At 32.5% G+C, this 21,188-nt stretch overlaps 2 protein-coding genes across 9 annotated transcripts; one reads left to right on the top strand and one right to left on the bottom strand.

Annotated features, from left to right (window-relative positions):
* Positions 1–22: 22 nt before the first annotated feature.
* Positions 23–9,369, bottom strand: LOC105206995 (serine/threonine-protein kinase 11-interacting protein). 7 transcript variants are annotated; one of them, XM_039456960.1, is made up of 20 exons: positions 9,275–9,369; positions 8,318–8,883; positions 7,897–8,193; positions 7,593–7,786; positions 7,200–7,503; positions 6,202–6,564; positions 6,039–6,117; positions 5,690–5,864; positions 5,491–5,626; positions 5,275–5,427; positions 4,582–4,659; positions 3,936–4,071; positions 3,582–3,706; positions 3,389–3,466; positions 3,143–3,280; positions 2,717–2,898; positions 2,484–2,581; positions 1,734–1,936; positions 1,309–1,613; positions 23–1,139 (listed from the first exon to the last, which is right to left on the bottom strand). In XM_039456960.1, the coding sequence occupies exons 2-20, from the start codon at positions 8,769–8,771 to the stop codon at positions 942–944; spliced, it is 3,696 nt and encodes a 1,231-aa protein (XP_039312894.1). In that variant the 5' UTR covers positions 8,772–8,883; positions 9,275–9,369; the 3' UTR covers positions 23–941. The 7 variants fall into 7 exon arrangements, with proteins under 7 accessions (XP_039312894.1, XP_039312893.1, XP_039312895.1 ...); XM_039456959.1 differs by having other exon boundaries at positions 9,262–9,337; XM_039456961.1 differs by lacking the exon at positions 9,275–9,369 and adding an exon at positions 9,120–9,255.
* A 545-nt stretch (positions 9,370–9,914) lies between these two features.
* Positions 9,915–18,990, top strand: LOC105207023 (cilia- and flagella-associated protein 100). Of its 2 annotated transcripts, none has more exons than XM_026140309.2 (7): positions 9,915–10,792; positions 11,285–11,504; positions 12,651–12,908; positions 13,227–13,599; positions 13,675–13,904; positions 15,124–15,447; positions 16,486–18,990. In XM_026140309.2, exons 1-7 carry the CDS (start codon positions 10,665–10,667, stop codon positions 16,840–16,842), a joined length of 1,890 nt encoding a protein of 629 aa, XP_025996094.1. In that variant the 5' UTR covers positions 9,915–10,664; the 3' UTR covers positions 16,843–18,990. The 2 variants fall into 2 exon arrangements, with proteins under 2 accessions (XP_025996094.1, XP_025996095.1); XM_026140310.2 differs by having other exon boundaries at positions 10,679–10,792; positions 11,262–11,504.
* The last annotated feature ends 2,198 nt before the right edge of the window (positions 18,991–21,188 follow it).

Below are 21,188 nucleotides of genomic sequence, written 5' to 3'. Positions count from 1 at the left end.
AGAGAGAGAGAAACAGCATGCCTTAAGATTATAATTATATTTATTTATATGCTTTGTTACAAAATATAAATTACAATATTCTCACGATATATATCTACAATAAAATACCTGAGTTTTGTATTTATTGTAACAAATCCAAATATACATATCACAGTCGGACATTTATAATATCGGAAATAATAACAATAAAATTGCCAAATGTACAAGTTGAAAAATTTATACAAAAAAGATTGCATGTACATATAACATAACGGAGAAACTTTGGCTTAAAAATCAATACAAAGAAAGGTAATTTAGGAGGAAATATTTACAATTAACAATTCTTGTAGCACCATCGAGAACTATACATCTGATGCTCTAGTCTGCTCTAGTTTTGCCATTTTTCTCGTCTTTTTCAACGAATCTTTCTTATTAAATTTTTGTATATTTTCTCGTAGAGAGTCGATTATTTCTTTATATTTCTTTTGTATCAAGACATCTTTGTGTCTATAGATGATGTAAAATCTATTCAAGTCTCACCAAAGTATCGCAAACCACACACTACACAGACTTTTCTAATTAATTCAATGTTAAACATTATAAAACATCTGAATGGCATAAAAATGCAGAAAGAAAAATATATCAATTAAAACGGCATTTTTTAATAAAACATTTATAAAGTAGCTATCTTTATTCTTTGAACATTTAAATATTTAATTTTGAATTTTATATTTGGATTTCTTTCTCTCTTTTAAATCAATTTCTTGTCACAGGAGACATGTTTGCATTACATGTTTTTATTTTTTGCAGTCGTTATTGTTAGTCTATTCTTAGTCGGATTTTCTAAACACAAGAGAGAGAGAGAGAGAGAGAGACAGACAGGGGGAAGGAGGGAGGGAGAAAGAGAAACAAAAGCTCATCGAATTAATGTAGACTCACTAGAGATTTGATTTGCGTACCGTTTAAGTTTTCTCGGCATTATCCTGCATTACGCGTGTAGTTATTTGCAGAGGTATTGAAAATAATTCTTCCCACGGAGACTGAATAGAACTAATTACAGCCTCGACAGCACCCGAAGAAACAAATTCCAAAGTCCAGCTTTCCTCGAGACCCGCAATCTCGTCTAAGAAATTCAAAGTCAACCAAGTGTCATAATGTTCCTAAAATTATTGTATTAATATATTAATAAATGTGCAACGAATAACCCAGGTATCTCAAATGCAAAAAATACTTTGTTTATACAATTATACTAGGATTGCCTAAAGCAACTATTTAAGAGCATTATTTCTTTCTAAGCTAGAGCTAACCGAAGAATCAGAAATTACTAACTATCCCAATCAAATTGCTCATCGCTTGTTCTCTAGCAATCAAAGGTACTTGATCACTGCTTGGTATAAGCCACTGAACATTGTCCTTTAATATCACTAGCATTGCATCCGTCAGTATCAATCCGGACAGTTTCAGTTTAGTAGTGACATTTTGATATTTCAAGATTGCGGAGGAAAACATTGCCAGTAATCTTACGATGTCCCCGTTCTGATAATTGGCCGTATTTGTCAGTACGTTGTGCATTAAAATGCTATAACGTTCTGGAATAGTGAATTCCACTTCGCAGCTTGCAGGCAACTGCAAATCTATCAACAAAAACACGTCGTAAACGGAAAAAGTAAAATAAGTTATCGTTAGATATATTTAACGCCCTAATTCCAAGATTCTCATAAGTAAATTTTGTCAACGTAGAGAACACATTTTACCTGTAATATAAAATAAAAAATTTGACGTTCTTTGAAAATCTTGCAGAATACAGAGCAGAGTGATGGCGAGATGTTCCTCAACGGTTTTACCAGGCTGTTGTAATTCGATCAAAACACCCTGTTTAAATGGTAGCGGCACGAAAGATCGCAATCTGTCCGTCGTCCAACTAACTTCCTTGTGAAGCCAACGCTGTGGATCCTCCCTGTTACAAATTTGTTTTTCCTTTTGCTCAGTTTCTTTGCAACTAATTGTAAGAATAACAAACTTTTCTCGAGAATTTAATGTCGGAATAGATACAAAACCACATAGAAAATCACATTTTTTTTTAACTTTAAATAATTTTATATAAACTATAGTTAAGCGACGTTTCAGAACTAAGTTTTGCAAGTTCCTTATAATGAAAAATGTATATTTTCAATTATCGTTGTTTACCTGTCATAGTGTGATATTTCGAACCGTACAGTTTAAAAGTAAATCTCTTATATTTATTTTTTCGACACCTAGTCTTTTTGATGATAAGAAGCACTATATTTTAATAATCAATGTCACACTGCACACGTTTATTTTCAATTTTTAAATGTCACTATATTGTATAGAATGGAATTTCTCGACAATCTTAACATCTTAGAAAATAGCGTGAAAAGTGAACGTTGCAAATGTGCAAAATTAGCCGTTACGAGACTTAGTTAATTTCCTTAAAAATTTTAATGACTTTGAACATTAAAATTTCTGTCAAAATAGGAGCTTACCCTTCCGGCCCGTCGATTCTGAGAACATAAACCTTGGACGTAGATAATACTAAACATCCAGAAAATGTCTCTTGCATAGAATGCATCAAAATCTCTGCCTATATAGATAAGAAAGACGGTGCAAAAACAGATAAAAAAATGGTACGTCAATTCTATGATTCTACTTAATTTACATTTGTGCTTGGCACGTATAATCAATTAAATCAATGATTTATACTTAGAATTAGAATGACCTTGAGAAGAAGCACGAGCTCTTCGTTTTCGTGCTCGAATACGTTTAGAATGATATGCAGTTTGATTCTGTGATCTATACTGCTAAAATCACTGTAGGAATATTGTACGTTACTGCCAAAAAAGTTTGACGCCTCTTCACCCTTCAAGGTTTTGCTGCCAATCTTGATGCTTTGTAGCAAGTCTGAAAATGAAAATAACAAGCAAAGAGAGATGAAAATACTATAAAGATATTACTATTAAACATTACAATGTAATATCTGATAAATATAATTGATAATATGGTAAACGTAATTTAAATCACATCAGTCAAAATAAAACTGATGCTTCGAGCAATGTGTTTGCTCATTCAATTAAAGCGCTTTTAACAACGTCGAACAATAACAAATGCTGGGATAATGTGGGATTATCAAATTGTTTAACTTTACCTCCTAACATCGATGTTAAATTCGTCATGGGAGCAAACGCAGTTTCTTTTTCGCCATCGCTGCTATGAGATTTTGCATCAATGTTCGATTTAACCATTTTATTTTCATATGCTGTGCATATGCTGTCCGTTAACGAGCCTGTATAAATGGAATTAACTTTAACTTTATATGCCATTGAAGTAAAAATTAAGACTGTTTCCAACATGCAATTACGTAATTTTATAAAAAAAGAGTTATAAGCTGTACCAATAAAGTAAGTGTAACACATTATAAAAATCCTTAGTACATATTTTTTTCTTTTCCAGATAGTCAAGTTTAATTTCCCTGGGGAGAAAAAAAAGCGACGCGCAAGTTACGATAAAATTAATCGAGTATGACAAATTATTAACTTATTAATTAAACACAATTATTTACAAAAGAAGAGATAAAGAATACAAACCCGAAGAGCTACTTTCCGTCAGGCCTGTCATGACTGGCGTTGCATCTGGTATTGTTATTAAGGAAGGGGCGATCGCGGTACGCTTTTCCTCCGTTGAACGTTTTCGACTTGGTGTGACATTTGTCCTACATTAAGAGATATTATGGTTGAAATATCAGTAAGCAACAAGATAAACAATTTTGATGAGATTACAATTGTCTATTCTCTCTCGACATAAAATTCCATTAATAAAGTAATTTTATATAACTCGTTTCTAATGCGTTTGTGTAACAGCTGACCCGTATACAAGACATTAAGTATCGTAAATTACAAGTATCACCATTCTAAACTATAGTAAACAAGCAGCAAACTAACTTTAACGTTTCATCTAAAACTTCGATACTGCTCTGACTTGGATTACTGAGTATTTCTATGTCACTCTCATATTTCTTCGTCAAGACATTTGTAGACGGTGTTGACTCCCTCGACTCTTCTAAACTCGTCGCTGAACCTGATGATAATGATGACAATATCAATTCAGACAAAGAAATATAATATTTTGTTACGTCTTTTGAAAATTGAGAAAGGAAAGAGAAAAATGAAGAATCAAAGAAAATCTTGAACGTAAATTTCTTTTACAAATGCATCACATTGCGATCACAGAAAGATAAATTGTAAATTATAGGTGCTTCTGTATAGCACAGAAGAGAAAAGTTTATTTACAATTAAAGAAAGTTTTACTAATAGTAAGATATACAATAAATTCCCAAAAATGTGCAAAGAAAAATTTAAAACTATCAGCCACTGAGGGTTTTCTTTCTTAAGATTGTAATTCCGTTTTCATATATTAAAAAGAAAAAAATGAAAAGAAAAATTATCAATTTTCAGTGACTGAATGGATTACGGAAAACATAAAGAGAGAAAAAGAAGAAGACAAAAAACAGAAGGAACAGAGAGGAAAAGAGAGAGAGAGAGAGAGAAATAAGGAAATGCTGTAACAAAAATTGTGGCTGAAGCTTACAGCAGACTTGAGCTTGGGTGTGAGAGTCGGAGTGCATCAGAGAAGTGGTAACGGATTTAGCTCCACCCTCCATTCCACCTGCACCGGTATTAGTATGTTATAGTACCCATAAACGTGATAAAAACGTACAAACGCGTGCACACGCGTTAGTCAGTACGTATACAATGTACATATTAATATACACGTCAACTACTATCAGAATACACTCGTTATTATTTAATCGATTAATCGGCTAAGAGGGATTTAATTATTTTTTTAAGCTAAAGTTAAATAATTATATCAGGTCAACTTTAAAACGATTAATTGTTTTGCACAAACTATACATAGTGGTTCGTAATTAATTGCAAAAGCGATTATAAAATTCAATCGTTTATGCTTGCAGCTTTATTTTTCAGACAAAAAGTTGTAACATTTTTTCAATATTATTCTTCCTATGACAACTTAAATCTCCTTTACTTTGACTTTCCAATTATCTCGCTAAAATTGAAATTTTTGAGAACTAAAATGAATTGAAATTCAACGTTGTCGTAACGTCTTAATGCCGCATTGCAAAAAATGACAATTGTATTTTTTTTGCAATGCTGCATTAATAATCTTGCACAGATTGTGAACATTCTTATATTATAAATTTGCTTTTGTCCAAAGAATCTTACATGCTGATAAAACACAACGATACTATACTGGCAGGCTTACCGATACTGGAGAATGACTCGGAATGCGCCAGGTTGAGTTTCATTGAATTCTCTGTTAGCTGATTTTTTACAATCTGATTATCTACGTTAGATGAAGTTTCTATTTCAATGACTAAGCTGCTGTCGCAAGTAGGGCACTTGAGATGTTTCGCACCTTAAAAAAATCTATTGTTTTCGCAATCATCTAAAAAATACGATATTTTATCATAAAACAAACCTGTCATCGATTTAACAGCAAGTGTCACGCATAATTCCGGATCTTGCGAGAATTGTGTCGAGCATTTCATGCATTTGAAAACCTTCAGCAATATCGGCCGCATCTCTATTCGTTCGTTAATTGTTTTCACAATTTTCTAAAAAAAAATTATGCTGTGAATCACATGCAAAATTTTGGGTATTTAAACGTTTCTCAATACCTTTGCATCTTCTGGTTGCGCAAAATATCGCCTGTTCTCTCTATCTTTCCTAGTAGTGTCAAAAATAATGTCAACTGTGGGTGGATCACTTCTGCCTAAGACGCAAGACAATAGAGAATTTGTCGACCAACAAAATTTTATTTTTCCAGTAATCGCATCTCTTTCTTTAATATCTCTGCAAATATTGTGACAAAAATTTATTTCAAAAACATGATAAAAAATGTGTAGTAAAGTGTAAAATTATCTTTACACAAAAGTTGCAATCTTTGTAATTTTCTCTCATTAACGATTCGACATGTTCGAAGTTAATAATACAATTGTAATTGTGTGCAGCGAAATAACGACTTACTCGGAGGTTATCACCAGAAAAACATTCTCCAGTTCACCTTCATTTTTTCTTTTTTGAACGATATATAAATCTCCAGCCTCTAAGATGAAAAATACATACTTGTTACGCGCTACATTGTTAATATATTATTAAATATATTTAAATTTATACGTAAATTTTTTACCTTCATTAGGATCATATACGATCATAGGAGCAGCGTATATCTCTGGAAGATTGTCCGAAACCTCATTCTGAGAAATCTCTTTATCGTTTTCCGCGTATTCTACGATTTCTTGTGTCTCGGTCTCGTTAGATTTTCCGTTATCCATTGTGTAAATTAGAGTATTGTGAAGAGACGTTGCTGTATTGACATCAGCCAAAGTCTGTATTTTAGTTATTTGCGATTCTGGAAATTGTGAAGCAGAATGAAGACCCATTATGTCCTGGACGAAAGTTCCTGCACGACTGCTTAACCAATTATTCTCGCCAAATTTTTCTCGTAAGTCCAAGATGCGTTTCTTCGTCTCTAAATAATCCTTTGATGACTCTTAAAAAATGAATAAAATAATATATCGTAAGAATTATATATCATTCTATTTCTGCACTACCAATTTTTTATACAGTACTCTTAGAGGTATGTGAATAGTTCGAATTCGAATAGTTTCGAGAATTTCGAATAATCGATGATACGATTTCAAACCGATTGCTTATTTCATTTATATCTCCTATGCGACCAAAGTGTATCCATGTATTAATTTTCGTGCCTGATTGGTGATTTCCAAAATTTTTATTACTTTCAAATCTTATAAACTTTTAAATCTTATTCAAAAGTTTGTGCACACGATAGACATTTCGGTACTGTTTCGGTAAATTTGTTTCAATATTTCGTAGGTTTGTATCATAGGATTGTATAGAATTTAGAATAAAGTTTGAAATTGCTCCATTATATTTTCTGAATGAAGTGTCTTAAAGTAGACATTATACTATCACTTTGATAGTAATATCATTGTACACACGCACGCACGCGCACGCGCACGCACACGCGCACACATATATATCAAAGATTCAAATCAATCTCATGAATGCTCGATTCGCACATCTCTAAATATTGTTGTCATGTTTATTAATCATATTTCATTGCCGCGTGTGCACTTGTGTAACGTTTGATTAAAAAAGTCACACCTAAGTGAGAAGATGCTACCACGTCGGGTAGTTTATTAAATTCCCCTCTCTCTTGATCAATCTCGTTAATGATCGCTTCTTTAACGTTTGGCTTCTTTTTACTCCTCGTTACATTCTTTTCTAGGTTCTCAGGTAACGCTATTGTTCGACAATTCAATACGTCCTCGTCAATTTCATGTGAATCAGCATATATGGACATCGAGCTGGTCAGAGATGTCGATTGATTCATGGATATTTCAAAGATCCGATTTTCTGCGACGAGCGTTTTTTCCGAATTTGAAAACGGCAGATGATCTAAAACAAACTGCGAGAATTTATTCAAATCTGTGCCATATTATCTGCATTATATTTGGGTGTAACTTTCAACATATATCTAATATTATGAGAGAATACCTTGCTATCCGATAAGCTCGGATGCAAATATTTTATGGTCAGAATACGATGTTTCGGATGATACGATAAAGGATTTCCTTCCAAGGATAACCACAATAGGGTAGACATTCTTCGTAATGGCCAGAAGACCAAATGTTCCGTTAAACAGTTAAACGATAAGTCTAATTCTGTCAGACATTCTAAGCCTTGAAGACCTGTTGTAGAAATTAATAACAATAAGAATAGATCACATTATTTTATTATTTTAACATTTTATGTGGAAATTAATATGTAAAAGAAAATTATTACTGCAATAATAACCAACCAATTAAATTGTCAATATAATTGTTTTTCAACACCAATACTTGTAATGAATGCAACACTGCCTTGTTGAACATAGGTACTTGTACCAATTTATTGTAACCCAGATTCACATATCTCAAGTTTGATAAACAAGATATTTCCTTAGCATCAGTTATCATATTATGACTTAGATCCAATATTTGGAGCCAAGGTGCCAATTCTAACGATTCATCCAAGCATTTGAGAGCATTATGAGGCAATACCAAGTGTCTCAAGGACGCCCATACAAAACCGACTCCAGCATCACCTCCACAAGCAGCTATAAATAAAGAAATGTATACGATTATACACAAAGAAAACTATAAACTATATATTACCCCAGTGATTATCCCATAAACTAGCGATACGTCAATGAACAATTACTTAATATATTTGAACATTACCTAGCAATTGATAAATTGTAGAAACTCCTTTCCTACCAGCGCACACAATACTTTCCAACTGACCTCTGACACTCTGTAAACCCTTTAATAATTCGATAGGTACCTGTTTCAGCTCCAAATACTTTAAATGTCTAAACTTGGAGATGTCAATGGTAACTTTGACATCGGAAGAATAATGCGTCACTTTCAAACCTATAGTCTTCTGCACAAAATCATGCAGGAACTTTACATCACGAAATATATCCACCTTAGAGCTGTTGCACACGTGAAACGAAGAATCCAAATCTTCGGATTCTGATATAATCAGCGAGAATGCCTCATTGAGACTATGCAGCAGTTTTGTCGATAAGGAAAGCTTGCTAGAGGCGCTCAAGATCTCGTCACCATTTTGACGAAGAAGTTTCACAAGCTCTATTATTTCTGGCATATTAATTATATCTTGCGAGTGGCTCATTATTGACTCGTTTACTTATTCACTGTTATTGAAATATTTTTTGCTTTCTATATTGTGTCATCCAACTGATCATTTCATACTTTTCCAGGAAAGTTCAAAGTTTTATGTTTAACTAAAATGATAATATTGTGTTGTTAGAGTGTTAAAAAACACTTATTGGTTTCATTATCTAATTTATACTTTAGTAAAAGAAAAAATAAATAAATAAATAAAAAGGAAAGGATAGAAAGAACTTGATGAATAAACTGAATTCAACAAATGTTTCATTCGTTCATCTTGAATGTGAACAAAAATACAAAAATCATTTCGTTTTGTAATCTCTTTATCAGTGAATGTTAAGAACATCACCACGATCTCCGATTTTGACGAAATTAAGCTCATTCGACGCGTTTTCGCACGAAACGAACGAATCTGGCAGTAAAAAGTGTCGCTCTGCCTCGCGAATCGAAATATCAAGCGTTAATATTGACGATTATTTAGGTTAGGATACCTGTCATACTGACCATACTAATGAAATGTAGTGACTTGAGCATGCGCTGTGCTCACGTTCATGATGTAAGGTGAAGTATTGTAGAGTCCTATATAAAGAGAGAAGCGACATTGATGTCCGAAGCTCTGATTGGTAATCTGATTGATACTTGATTGGCTAAGCGAGCAGCCATATTGTGAACACAGCTGTTGCAGAATGATACGAATGGTGTTTGATGACGTTAGAGCGGTCCCAAAATGGCGGTGGAGGACTCAATTGGATACTGAAGGTTGTGGTGGGGGTTCGATGTCGCTTCTCTCTTTATATAGGACTCTAAAGTATTGCGCATGATAGCGACCGAATAAGGAAATAACTAATAACTTTTGACTATATAACTAGTTATATAGTCTAAAGGTGCAGTTACATGCAAGCGTCGTGCGTCGAGCATCCAGCATTAAGGGTCACTTTCACCAACGCCGATTAACTTAATCGCTGATTAGTCTATCGGAATTGACCAATCGCATTTGTCGTTTTTACTTAACGACAAATACGATTGGTCAATTCCGATAGACTAATCAGCGATTAAGTTAATCGGCGTTGGTGCAAGTGGCTCTAAAGCGTCGTCTACAATACAGTCGTTACGATGTTACGACGTTGCGACGGGCCAATCAAAGAAAAAAATATATGATTTTTTCTTCTTTGATTGGTCCGTCGCAGAGTCGTACCATCTTAATGACTGTATTGTAGACGCCACTTAAGTTGCGCAGCTTCTTAACGCTGGAATCTGGACTTGCAGATTCTAGTTTTTTGATGCTAGAAGGGCAAATAAATAAGGTTACGTTGTAAATAAGGGAGGTTATGTTTGATGTATAAACATTTTTTAACATATAATAACTGAAAATTTATAAAATATATATTTCAATATTCTATATATGCAATTAACTATAAATTTTCAGTATTAGCAATAAATATCGGAACATTGCCTCAATGAAATTGTCCTTGACGCTCGATGCTTGATGCCTCCCATGTAAAAGCGCCTAAAGACCAATAAAATTGTAGCGCGAAATCCAGCGTCGAATTTGAAGACACAAATCGACACAATTCTTAACACACTCGAACATAATCTGACTCTCCTCCTGAGTAGAGTCGAAAAGTGTCTCTTGAGTTTGTAAATGGAAAGCGAAATGTGTTGCTTTGTGTTAAAAGTGTCGACTGTGTTCTTTAAAAGGAAAACAGCCACTATTCATTGAACGAAGCTCTACAACCAGAAGAGCGCAAAGCGCATGTCAAACAAACTAGATCCTTTAGCGCACGATAATTATGCCTTAACGTGTTTAGTGCACTTTAGTTGACTTTAGTTGATCTTACCTACTAACTGTGAATGTTTATAAATGCCTTCCGATTCTGATTAATAAGAAGAAAAGATGAGCTTCTCCGAGCCGTGCAATGTCGACCAAAGAATCCAGCTGACAACGGCACAAAAGAAATCACTACGTGTAACATTTCAAAACAGACCGGCCTTTAAGAGTAACATTTATCGGAATATTTCAAGGTTAACCATGAGAATCAAATTTTATCTTTTCAGCCACTTTTTTTTATTTTAATAAACCACATTGAATTCTACACGATTCCCGTCTTTCCTCTACGTATGTGTGTATATTTTATGTCGGAATATGGAATGTGCATTTTTTTCTTCGCCACTTTGAATAATTAAATCGTCACTGTTGACGCTGATTTTTGGCGATCAAACCAGCAGGAGCGTTAAATATACTTTTTTTTAAATTATGTATGCTGAAAAATTTAATTTGTATTTAATAAAATGTAAATATTATTTTTTTATTTTTAAAAGATAATAATTTGTTCAGTATTGTTTCAATGTTTCAATGTAACATTAACAATCAGTAAAGAAAAATCAATAAATAACAAAAATCAACATAGCTCAATGTTGAGAAAATATAACTTCCAATGTTTTGTGTTGTATAAGATAATGTCTTTAGCCAAATACATTTATGTTATTATAGGAGAAATTTTGAAAATTTCTCAGGATGCGACATTATTGGACTAATGGTCACGAATTCCTGAACGAAGGAGAGAACTTAAAGGATGAGCAATCACCCTTCGCTTTTCCTTCCTGCTCCCAAACCTTGGCTTATCTTCAATGGTGGAAAGCGAAGAAGAAAAAAGCAATATTTGAACGTGATAGAAGAGTCTACAAGGAACGACATAAAATTTCACAATCCAACGATATTTTGCAAAGATTACACGTGAGTTTTATCTATTATTATTAAGATTTCTAATAAGTATCACTCGCACTAGAGACTAACAAAAGTTAAGATACAATGTTACCAATTTTGATTAGTGCTCTCATATAAGGAAAAAATAAAAATATTTTCCAGTAATAATAGAAGAGAAGATAGTGTCACGTGTCCTCCATTTACATTTTATAAAATGATTTTGATAATAATCAATGTTTAAAATTGAAAATTTAATCTTTACTTTCGTCCGTATGTTGTTCAATTAATTTTAGACTCAAAGTTTTAAAATATTTAAATAAAAATTATATATAGAGAAGAAGAGGGTAATATGGTACCCATTTTTATTTTATTCAATAATTTTTTTATAATTAATATTTTCTATTGAAGAAACTTGAACGATTACACTCGTCAAAGTGTCATTTGACAGATTCTAGGCTCATAGTAATGAAATATTTATTATTTAGGACGTGATTTATAAAAATCTAATGCACCGCATAATCGGTGCAGTGGAAGAAAAAAATGGTTGTGTAATATGGCTACCTATAAAAATAATTAAAAAAAATTAGTTTAGTTTAAAAGAAACATAGTACCTTGCTACAAAATTATATATTTTTAATTTTTTATTGTTTAGAATTTTCCTGCGTTCAGAAATTTTAAAAATACCATTAAAAATTTCATTAGAAATATCATTTTATCCCTATTTAACATTAAACAACAAGCATAAAATGATGTCTCTAATGTTTCTAGACACCGCTCTCTAGAATGACAATCAATTTATCAAAGAAATATTTAGATATAAAAATTTTGCTTATAAAATCATATTAATAAAATTCCATGTGTTATCGCGTTTTAACTTTGTATAACTCGAAATGTGTATAGCCAAATAACAAGGTAAATAACAAAAAAACACTCGAGTTTATGTACATTTGTGTGATAATACACTCAAGTTTAAGAATAATGAGGAAGTATGTGTAATTGAAGGTTAAAAGTGAGTTATACAAGTTATATAAATTATATATATATATATATATATATATATATATATATATATATATATATATATATATATACTATATATATGAGCTGATCCGTGATCGGAAACGGGTCGTATATAACGGGTCGTTATATACACAATTCTTCAAAAATTTTGCGCAGGTAGATGCTGAGATAGAAGCAGGAAAAGCAAAAAAACATAAAGATCCAGATAAAGTGATTGCCATGACAGACGTGGATCCACATTATTTTACAGAATTATCCGGCAGATCTGTAAAAGAAAAATTTTCATTGGAACAATATATCCAAGACATACGAGAGATACTAAAAATAAAACTCCTCGTTGGGCAAGAAAAGGACGATTGTATTTGCATCGATCAACAGTTTGAGCAAGAAACACGTCGATTACGAGAAATTCAGGTATACTCGTAAGTTTTAACTACGTTTATATGCGTTTTCAACTTACTTTTTCATAAGGGACATATATACCATTGCATTGCCAGCACTTTCGGGTGACTTGGATCACTCCATAATTTTTAAATTACTTAATAATAATAATTTTATTATCTTCTTACACAGTATTTTGCATTATTAATAGCAATGAAAATAATCAGGCTGTCTAAACTCTATACTATTGTACTTTGTATACGCGCAAAAAATGAACCTTGTCTTTATGAATATTATTGATCCTTGGATGTATTTTAATATAAATTTGTCTATTTTATTCTTTTACAAAAGATGCGTTGCCAGCGATACACAAACGGCTTCGAGGAATTTCTATCGAAAGATCATGAAAAAAGTATGCTTATGCTGGAGAAAGCGGAATGGGAAGCGAAATTGACTGGTGAGATTAGCGCCCAAAGGAATGAACTTGCGAGACAATTCGGTCAGAGCAGGTTAGACGTTTATGTCTGGGAGGAAAATTGGAGACTGGTGAAAATGTGCCAGATGTTCCTTTATCGGGTATCACCTATCGCTTGGAGGATCAAGTATGATTTACCTCAACGATCTGAATCAGAAAGAAGTAGCATTTTCATTGACACTCCATCGACAGATTTATTTAGTAAATATAAATCATTAGACGAGAGCGCATCCTTAGAGAACTTGATAGGTAATTCTGGACAGGACACTTAATGCTTAATATTTTTTAAAACTTCTTAATATGTAAACAATTATTTTGTATTAGAATTATTCGAGCAGGACGTTATTAGTGCCGGTCCGGCTGAGCTGTATTTCGAGGATCCATTTGATTTGATCCGCATTTTCCGGACAATGGAGACTCAGAATTTAAATGCACTCATACATCTTGAATCGCTTGCTGCACCGATGGCTGATATGGCTATAACTATTACTATGACAGAAGCGCAGATCAAACGGGAGATCAATGAAATCACCTCAACGATTGACGACTTGGAAGTTTGTATTAATTCAAGTCTAACTGATTGATAATTTATTTAATTTGACATTAACGGGATATTTATTTTTTTAATTTACAAAAAGTTACGTGGACCATGCAATCTATTTTGTCATTCTATTCATGTAATCATTCTATCTATGAAATGGAATTGAAATGAAGTGATTCCTATTGTTTTAATCTAAAAGTACTTTTCGCGTGTCTATGACACAGGATTGAAATGACGTAATTGCTATTTTTTAATCCAAAATGTATTTAAATAAATTTAAAAGAGATTACAAATTTTTAATCCATTTAAATTCATTTTTGTTTCTTGAAAAACTCAATACCTTTGTATTCATTTATAGGAATTGAATAAAGCTTTCTACATCTTTCAACCCAGAAATAAATACAGTTTCGTAAAATAAATGCTTTATACGTCAAAATTCTGGATAGAAAATATAACTTTCTCAATCCAATTGAATCCAAAAAAAGATTTTCATTTAAAAATATATATCGGTTTATGAAGACATTTGAATCTATTTTAGTTCCTTTATTCCAAAGCATTAACAGTTCTATTCCGTATTATAGAAATGCATTTATTTTCAATCCATTTTCATAGATTTTAAGTATGCATTCGAATGGATTCAAATGGATTAAAGTTTTCAATTTATTTTAATCTATTTTCATTTATTGAGATGAAAATTTACTTTTTACCGAACAAGTATGTCTTTTTTCAAAAACAGTTTTTCTCTTTTTAGCAGAAAAGAAATTTTTTTTTAACGTTAGAAATCTGAAAAAAATACTTGAAAATTAAGAAAATTTATTGGTTTAAAAATTTTAATTTTTAGAAGATTTAAAAAAGGAGCTTATTTCTGTGATTCTCTAATAATAGTTTGTATCATATTTTTTAATCATTTATCTAATAATTATTATAAATTATTAATGTATAAACCAGTATAAAAATTATTTAAGAAAATGCTTTTTAAATCTTAAACTTTAAAAACGAATATCTCGACAATGGTGTGTTACAGAAAAAATTTATTGAAATTTATGAGTTTATTTTTCTAACGTAATATGGCTCGTGAGAGATCATCCATCTTTTCTGGGACAAGTTATATAAAAAATATGTGATTCTAATTAAATTTTAATAAAGTACGATTTTTTTTAATTTGGTCGGTTAAGAAAATATTAATTTTTGACGTTAACAATTAATCCTACATTAATCGAAATATTGGATAGAATTCCATTATCAAGGCAGAGAATAGAGCGGCAAATCTTGAAGAATATGCTAATTACCTTCTGCGAGATGTCTTCCGGCGTCTAGTCTGCTCTGAAGAGGTACTCTATCTTCGTGTTTTTGTAGAGGATACCTACGAAAGCTGCGTAGGTCCAAATGATGCAAATCTCGATAGTTTTTCGATGATGAAATGGATTGAAAAAATCCATGAAGAATTTAATCTTCAGTTGGATAATTTGCCACGCGAAATCGTCTATGCTTGCGAGCGGGAAGGATTCCGACAGGAGATGAAAGCTGTAAAGGTGGCGGAAGACGCCGCGAGGAAGGTAAAAATTTATTAAATCTGTCTTTTACTCGTGAATGAGAGAACTATTTAACTTTAAACTTCTTTTAATCTTCAGTCATCAAAATCAAAATTTTAAATAATTAAGTCTTCAGTCTTTAAACTCAACTTTAGATGAGACAATTACTGTTACCTTCAATTACCTTTCTTGCTATACCGGTATCTATGGAACTTGGCAACTTTGTCACGCTATAGCTGAAGGTTTTTGCTAAAAATATGTGAAATCGATACCTTAAAAAACGACGATAAACAAGATCGAAATAAAAAATATTGTATTTTTAACTAATTACAATTAGTTTTATTACAAAAATTCGCAAAAAATTATTTTGAATTTAAAAAATTTCAAATTCTTAAATTTAAACTTGAAGCAAAAAAACCAATGAGGTTATTTAATTGACTCTTTGAACTAACAAAACATCGCACGATATATAATAAATTGTTCCAAAAAATTTAATTATTTCAAGTACCGAAAATTCCAGCACCGACATTTCCAGAAGTTTCATAGTGTTTGCGTGTGTTAGTATGCAAAAGGCACATTACACTTAAATAATTTTTTAATTCTACAAATAGGAGAAGGTGGGACGAAACGGTATAGTTGAAGTTTGATGATAAATAAAAGCTATAGGTTTTCAGAAATGTTGCAACGTTTCTGAAATGTTACTGGAAGCTTTGGTGCTGTATGGTAAATCTAGAATCATGTAGTTATTATCTCTTCATCGTGAAGAAAAAAAGATGAACTGTACAGAGATCAAATGTATTTATTGTTAATAACATTCGTATATTTTATTGAAAAATAAGTAGAAAATTAATTTTCGAACAATAATAAAGGATAAAAGGTAATTTTGAAAAATATTCACTCACTTTCCTAAAAAAATTCATAAAAACCTTAAAAAAAAAAATCAGTGGAACAAAATAGAAAATCTTTATTTTAACATTTTAAACAATAACTACAATGGATTATCGTATAATTATTTGACACGCGCAATGTCAATTACATCTCAACTATTGTCGTGATTTCTAGTTTGAACTAATGCATCGACTATTGGATGCGCTGAAGCGCATCATGGAACCACCTACGAGAAAGAAACGGTCATTAATTCGACGTTCAGTGCCTATTACGGTTAAGACGAAGCCACTGTTGCGCTTACCGAAACCGACGGACGAGGAAGCCCAATATCTCACCTTCTTCACTGATTACTGCAAACACGATGATTTCGTCACATATCGTTCCAAGTTTCCGGACGATTTCGATTTGACATTTCAAAGCAAGCGTGATGACGTTGAGATCAAGGCAATGACATTTAATGCCGTATCTTCGAGTCGAGAGCAAATGCAGAAACAAGAGAAAGGAGAGGAAGTGGAGGAAGAAGGAAATTGAATGTAATCATCATTGAAAACGTAACGGAATCAGCACATTTATTTAAAAATTCCTCGTGCGTACATATCCGAAAGGATCGTATCAGTCTAACGCGCTACGCATCGTCGATTACTTAGCTAGCGCTATTAATAATATGTATACATAAATAGGCGATTTAACGATTGATTGAAGCACGAGATAAAATATTCAGAGATAATAAAACACAACAAGGGGCAAGTACAGTGTACAATAGAATTTGAAACGTCAGTCGATATAAAAACAACAACCATGCTTGACAGTGATTTCTTGGCTACAAAGCGCCAGTTCACGCACTCCTTCATTATAAACCTTATAAGAAGACTGCGATATATACTCCACTTTCGAGTACCTCTTTTTTTCTTTACACGAGCAACTTTTTTTTATAAATATTCTGCTAGAGATAATGATATATACATGAATATGTGTATGTATATATACACACACATACATATGCATACACGCATGTATATCCTCTAGTAGAGACTTCAACGATTTCACGTCAAATCAGATAGCAAATAAATGTTTGGTTTTTTTTAAATCTTGTACTTTTATACTGAATATATTTTATATAACGTAATATTGAAATATATTGTAGTGCCATTATTACAATGTTTGAGGACTTCTTAGTTTTAAAATGTGTGTATGTATATGTATACATACAAGTAGGACCTCCTATAACGCGAGAGATGCGTTTTGTGCTATAGGCATCTCGCGTTATACGGGGAAATTAGCAGTGTAAAAAGTTAGAACTGAATTTTTTTTTAATATAACAGAAAATAATGTGCAATTTGTGTTTTAAACAATGTGTTAGAAATGAATAATCACTTTTTTGATATAATTGAAAATAATATGCAATTTATTTTATTTTAAACAACGTGTTAGAAAACTGAATAAATATTCTTTTTTTCTAATCGCGTTGTACGGGGGCAGTAGCACAACTTTTAGTTCGCATTATAGGAATACCGCATTATACGGGGTCCTATTAAATATATATTTTTAGCGTGTTTTATAAGAAATGGCCAAGCGATCGTATGCAGGTAGAATGGACTACTGAGTTGAAAAGTTCTGTACTATTTTGTGATTTTCGCAGTTAACAAGTTATTAATTTATAAGTATAGCCGAATTTGCGCAACCCATCGCCAAACGCGCGGAGAGATACAACTATCCAGCAGTCATCGTTGCTAAGTACACGAGAAGACGTTTGGAGATGTATTCTACGCGTTGCTTCTACATAGCCGCTTGACAATCATAGACTAAGCCAGATCCTTTTTGCGAGGTAATGATAATCGGCGTAAGGGGGTCACGAGCAATCACGTCAAGGGAATTTACTTACTGAATCTTACTTCAACTAATTCCGTGATAGACCAATGGTGATATACAACGTTACTAGTTATGTGAGTAGATACGAGAAAATATGAACAGAATATTATCAAATATATCCAAATGTAAAGTTTCTTAATAAAGTCACGTGACTGCTCATGACATACTTACGTAAATTACCATCACCTCCCGCTCCTTTGTAGGCACTTAATGCTCCGTCTTTCTTGAGCGGTCACACTTAACGATAGAAGCACGTGAAAATTGTTTACATAATCACTCTTCGCCGCGCTCTGGATTTAGTAGTAGGCGAAATCGGCTATCTTTATAAATTAATAACTCATTAATTATTGCGAAAATTGCTAAATAGTACAGGACTTTTCGTTTCGATTTAATCCGCTTTACTTGCGTACGACCGCTTGGCCATTTCTTATGGGACGTCTTGTATGCATGCAAATGTGTGTGTGTGTGCGTGTGTGCGCGAGTGTGTGTGTGTGTGTGTGTGTGTGTGTGTGTGTGTGTGTGTGTGTGTGTGTGTGTGTGTGTGTGTGTGTGTAATGTGTACATACATACATACATACACTAGGGTTGTAACGAATATTCGCATTCGTATATACAAAAGCTAAATTTTCGCATCATTTTAGACTCTCGCTTTCGCTTTTTATTATCGCAATATTTATACGAGTTTTAACGAAAGATTTTGTTTTTATAAATTTGAACAAAGAAATACAAAAAAAAATGATATAGTAAATTCTCAAGTCTTAATTATAACTATTAGAAGTAAGAACTAAGAACTTAATTTTATTTGAATTATTACAAAAAGTTGTATTGAGTTAATTTGTTTCATGGTTACGAATTTTATTTAATTAGATAGAAAATGTTTATTTCGTTAATTGTGAAAGAAAGTTAGATGTAAAATTAACTTATGTTTTCTTTATAACATTATATCCAATATCTCTGTATTACGTTGCAAAAATACATAAATTTTATTCATTGTATTTTATTAAATTAAAATTATTAAATAAAAAAATAAGTCACTAATTTATTTATTTGCATTTATCATTTAATAATTTGAACTGAGATCAGTGATATTCTTTATTATTATTAGATTATTATATATTATTTTTCCTAATGTTTCTTAATTTCATCATTCAATAGAAAGAAACAATAAGATCATTCGCTTTTGCATTCACATTCACATTCGCTTTCGTTACAGTTACTTTCGTTACAACCCTAATATATACATTTATGTGTATATGTGACATTGACAGTAATAATACATTGATATTGAATAATCAATAAATAGTAATATCAATAAATAGGAACTCGAAAGTTTTTTATAAAAACTCGTAATGATATTTCAATGAGTAACATAATTTTATTAATCGCAAACATACCCTGCCTGCACCGTACATAACGGAAGAACGTGTGTTATATTTTGGTTGCAAAGTCGCAAAAAATCCATGTTTTTCGCACATTATCGCAACTTAACAAAATAATTCGCGCCTAATACGCAGCACCGCTCATAGATGGATGCAGCGAAATTGTTTATCGTAAGTAAAAAAATCATACATGTTATAACAAAAATTTTGTAAATAGAGCTCATTGTCAGTTTAGTCCTATTCTACAATCTGAATTACTGATTATTTATGAAACTATACAGATACAAATGATAACGCGCCAAATCTCAAAGAGATTGACGCATCACCATGTACCAGTATAGCTTCGTAAAAATCAACAATTCGTTTAATATTAATAGAGGAGAAGAGGGTCATATGGCACCCATTTTCATTTTATTGAATAACTTTATTTATAATTAATATTTTCTATTGAAATGTGAACGATTACATTCGTCAGAGTGTTGTTTAACAGATTCTAGACTCAAAGTAATGAAATATTTATTATTTAGGACGTGATTTATAAAAATCTAATACACAGCATAATCGGTGAAAGAAAAAAATGGTTGTAATATGGCTATCTATAAAAATAATTTAAAAAAATTAGTTTAATTTAAAAGAAACACACTACCTTTTACAAAATTATATATTTTTAATTTTCCATTGTTTAGAATTTTCCTGATTTAGAACTTTCCTGGGTTCAGAAGTTTTAGATATACCATTGAAAATTTCATTAAAAATATAATTTTATCCCTGTTTAACATTAAAAAACAAGCATAAAAAGATGTCTCTAATGTTTTTAAACACCGCTCTTTAGAATGACAATCGATTTATCGAAGAAATATTTCGATATAAAAATTTCACTTAAAAAACCATATTAACAAAATTCCATGTTATTGTTTTAACTTTGTATAACTCGAAATGTATACGGCCGAATAAAAAGTTAAATAACAACAAAACACTCGAGTGTATGTAATACACTCAAGTTTAAGAATAATGACTAAGTGTATGTAATTAAAGGTTAAAAGGTTAAAAGGAGCATAATGTCCCTCTCTACTTCACTCTCTCAGGTAGAAGAAAAACCCGGGGCTCTCCCGCGGGGGCCGGATCCCCGGGTAATACCCCCAAACAATCAGGGGAAGAGGCGGGGGAGGGACGGTATCCCCTTCCCCCGACCTGAGGCAGATTTGGCCTTAGCCCTCCCGGAGGCCCCACCACCAGGGTGCCTCCGGCGAGCCGAACCGGCCATTGGCCGACCGGGTCCGGTGGGGGCTCCGGAAGTATGCTGCACGCGTTTCTGGAGCTCCCCCGTTATGGACCAGGACAGGACACCCGGAGGGGTTTTAGTGGGTAGGCCCCCGCCGACACGTTGTCGGCGGGGGAGAGCCCCACATAACCACCAGGCCTCCCCCGAGGCCTGGGGTATGCGGCAACGCATTTCCCCTCCGTAAAAAAAAAAGGGGGGGGAGTGTACCTTGAAAAAGTTTACAAGTGCTCAAAAGTAAAAATGCTTTATAACAATTGTCAGTCATTATGTATTGGAATATTAACATCACTAAAAAACGGCGTGTTATTAAACGAATAACTCCATTAGTAATTGTTAGAATACCTCAC

This window comes from Solenopsis invicta, chromosome 13, assembly GCF_016802725.1.
Source record: "Solenopsis invicta isolate M01_SB chromosome 13, UNIL_Sinv_3.0, whole genome shotgun sequence".
Lineage (NCBI taxonomy): Eukaryota > Metazoa > Arthropoda > Insecta > Hymenoptera > Formicidae > Solenopsis > Solenopsis invicta.
Note: the sequence above shows the minus strand (reverse complement) of the source record. Positions and strands in the feature narration are given on the sequence as shown.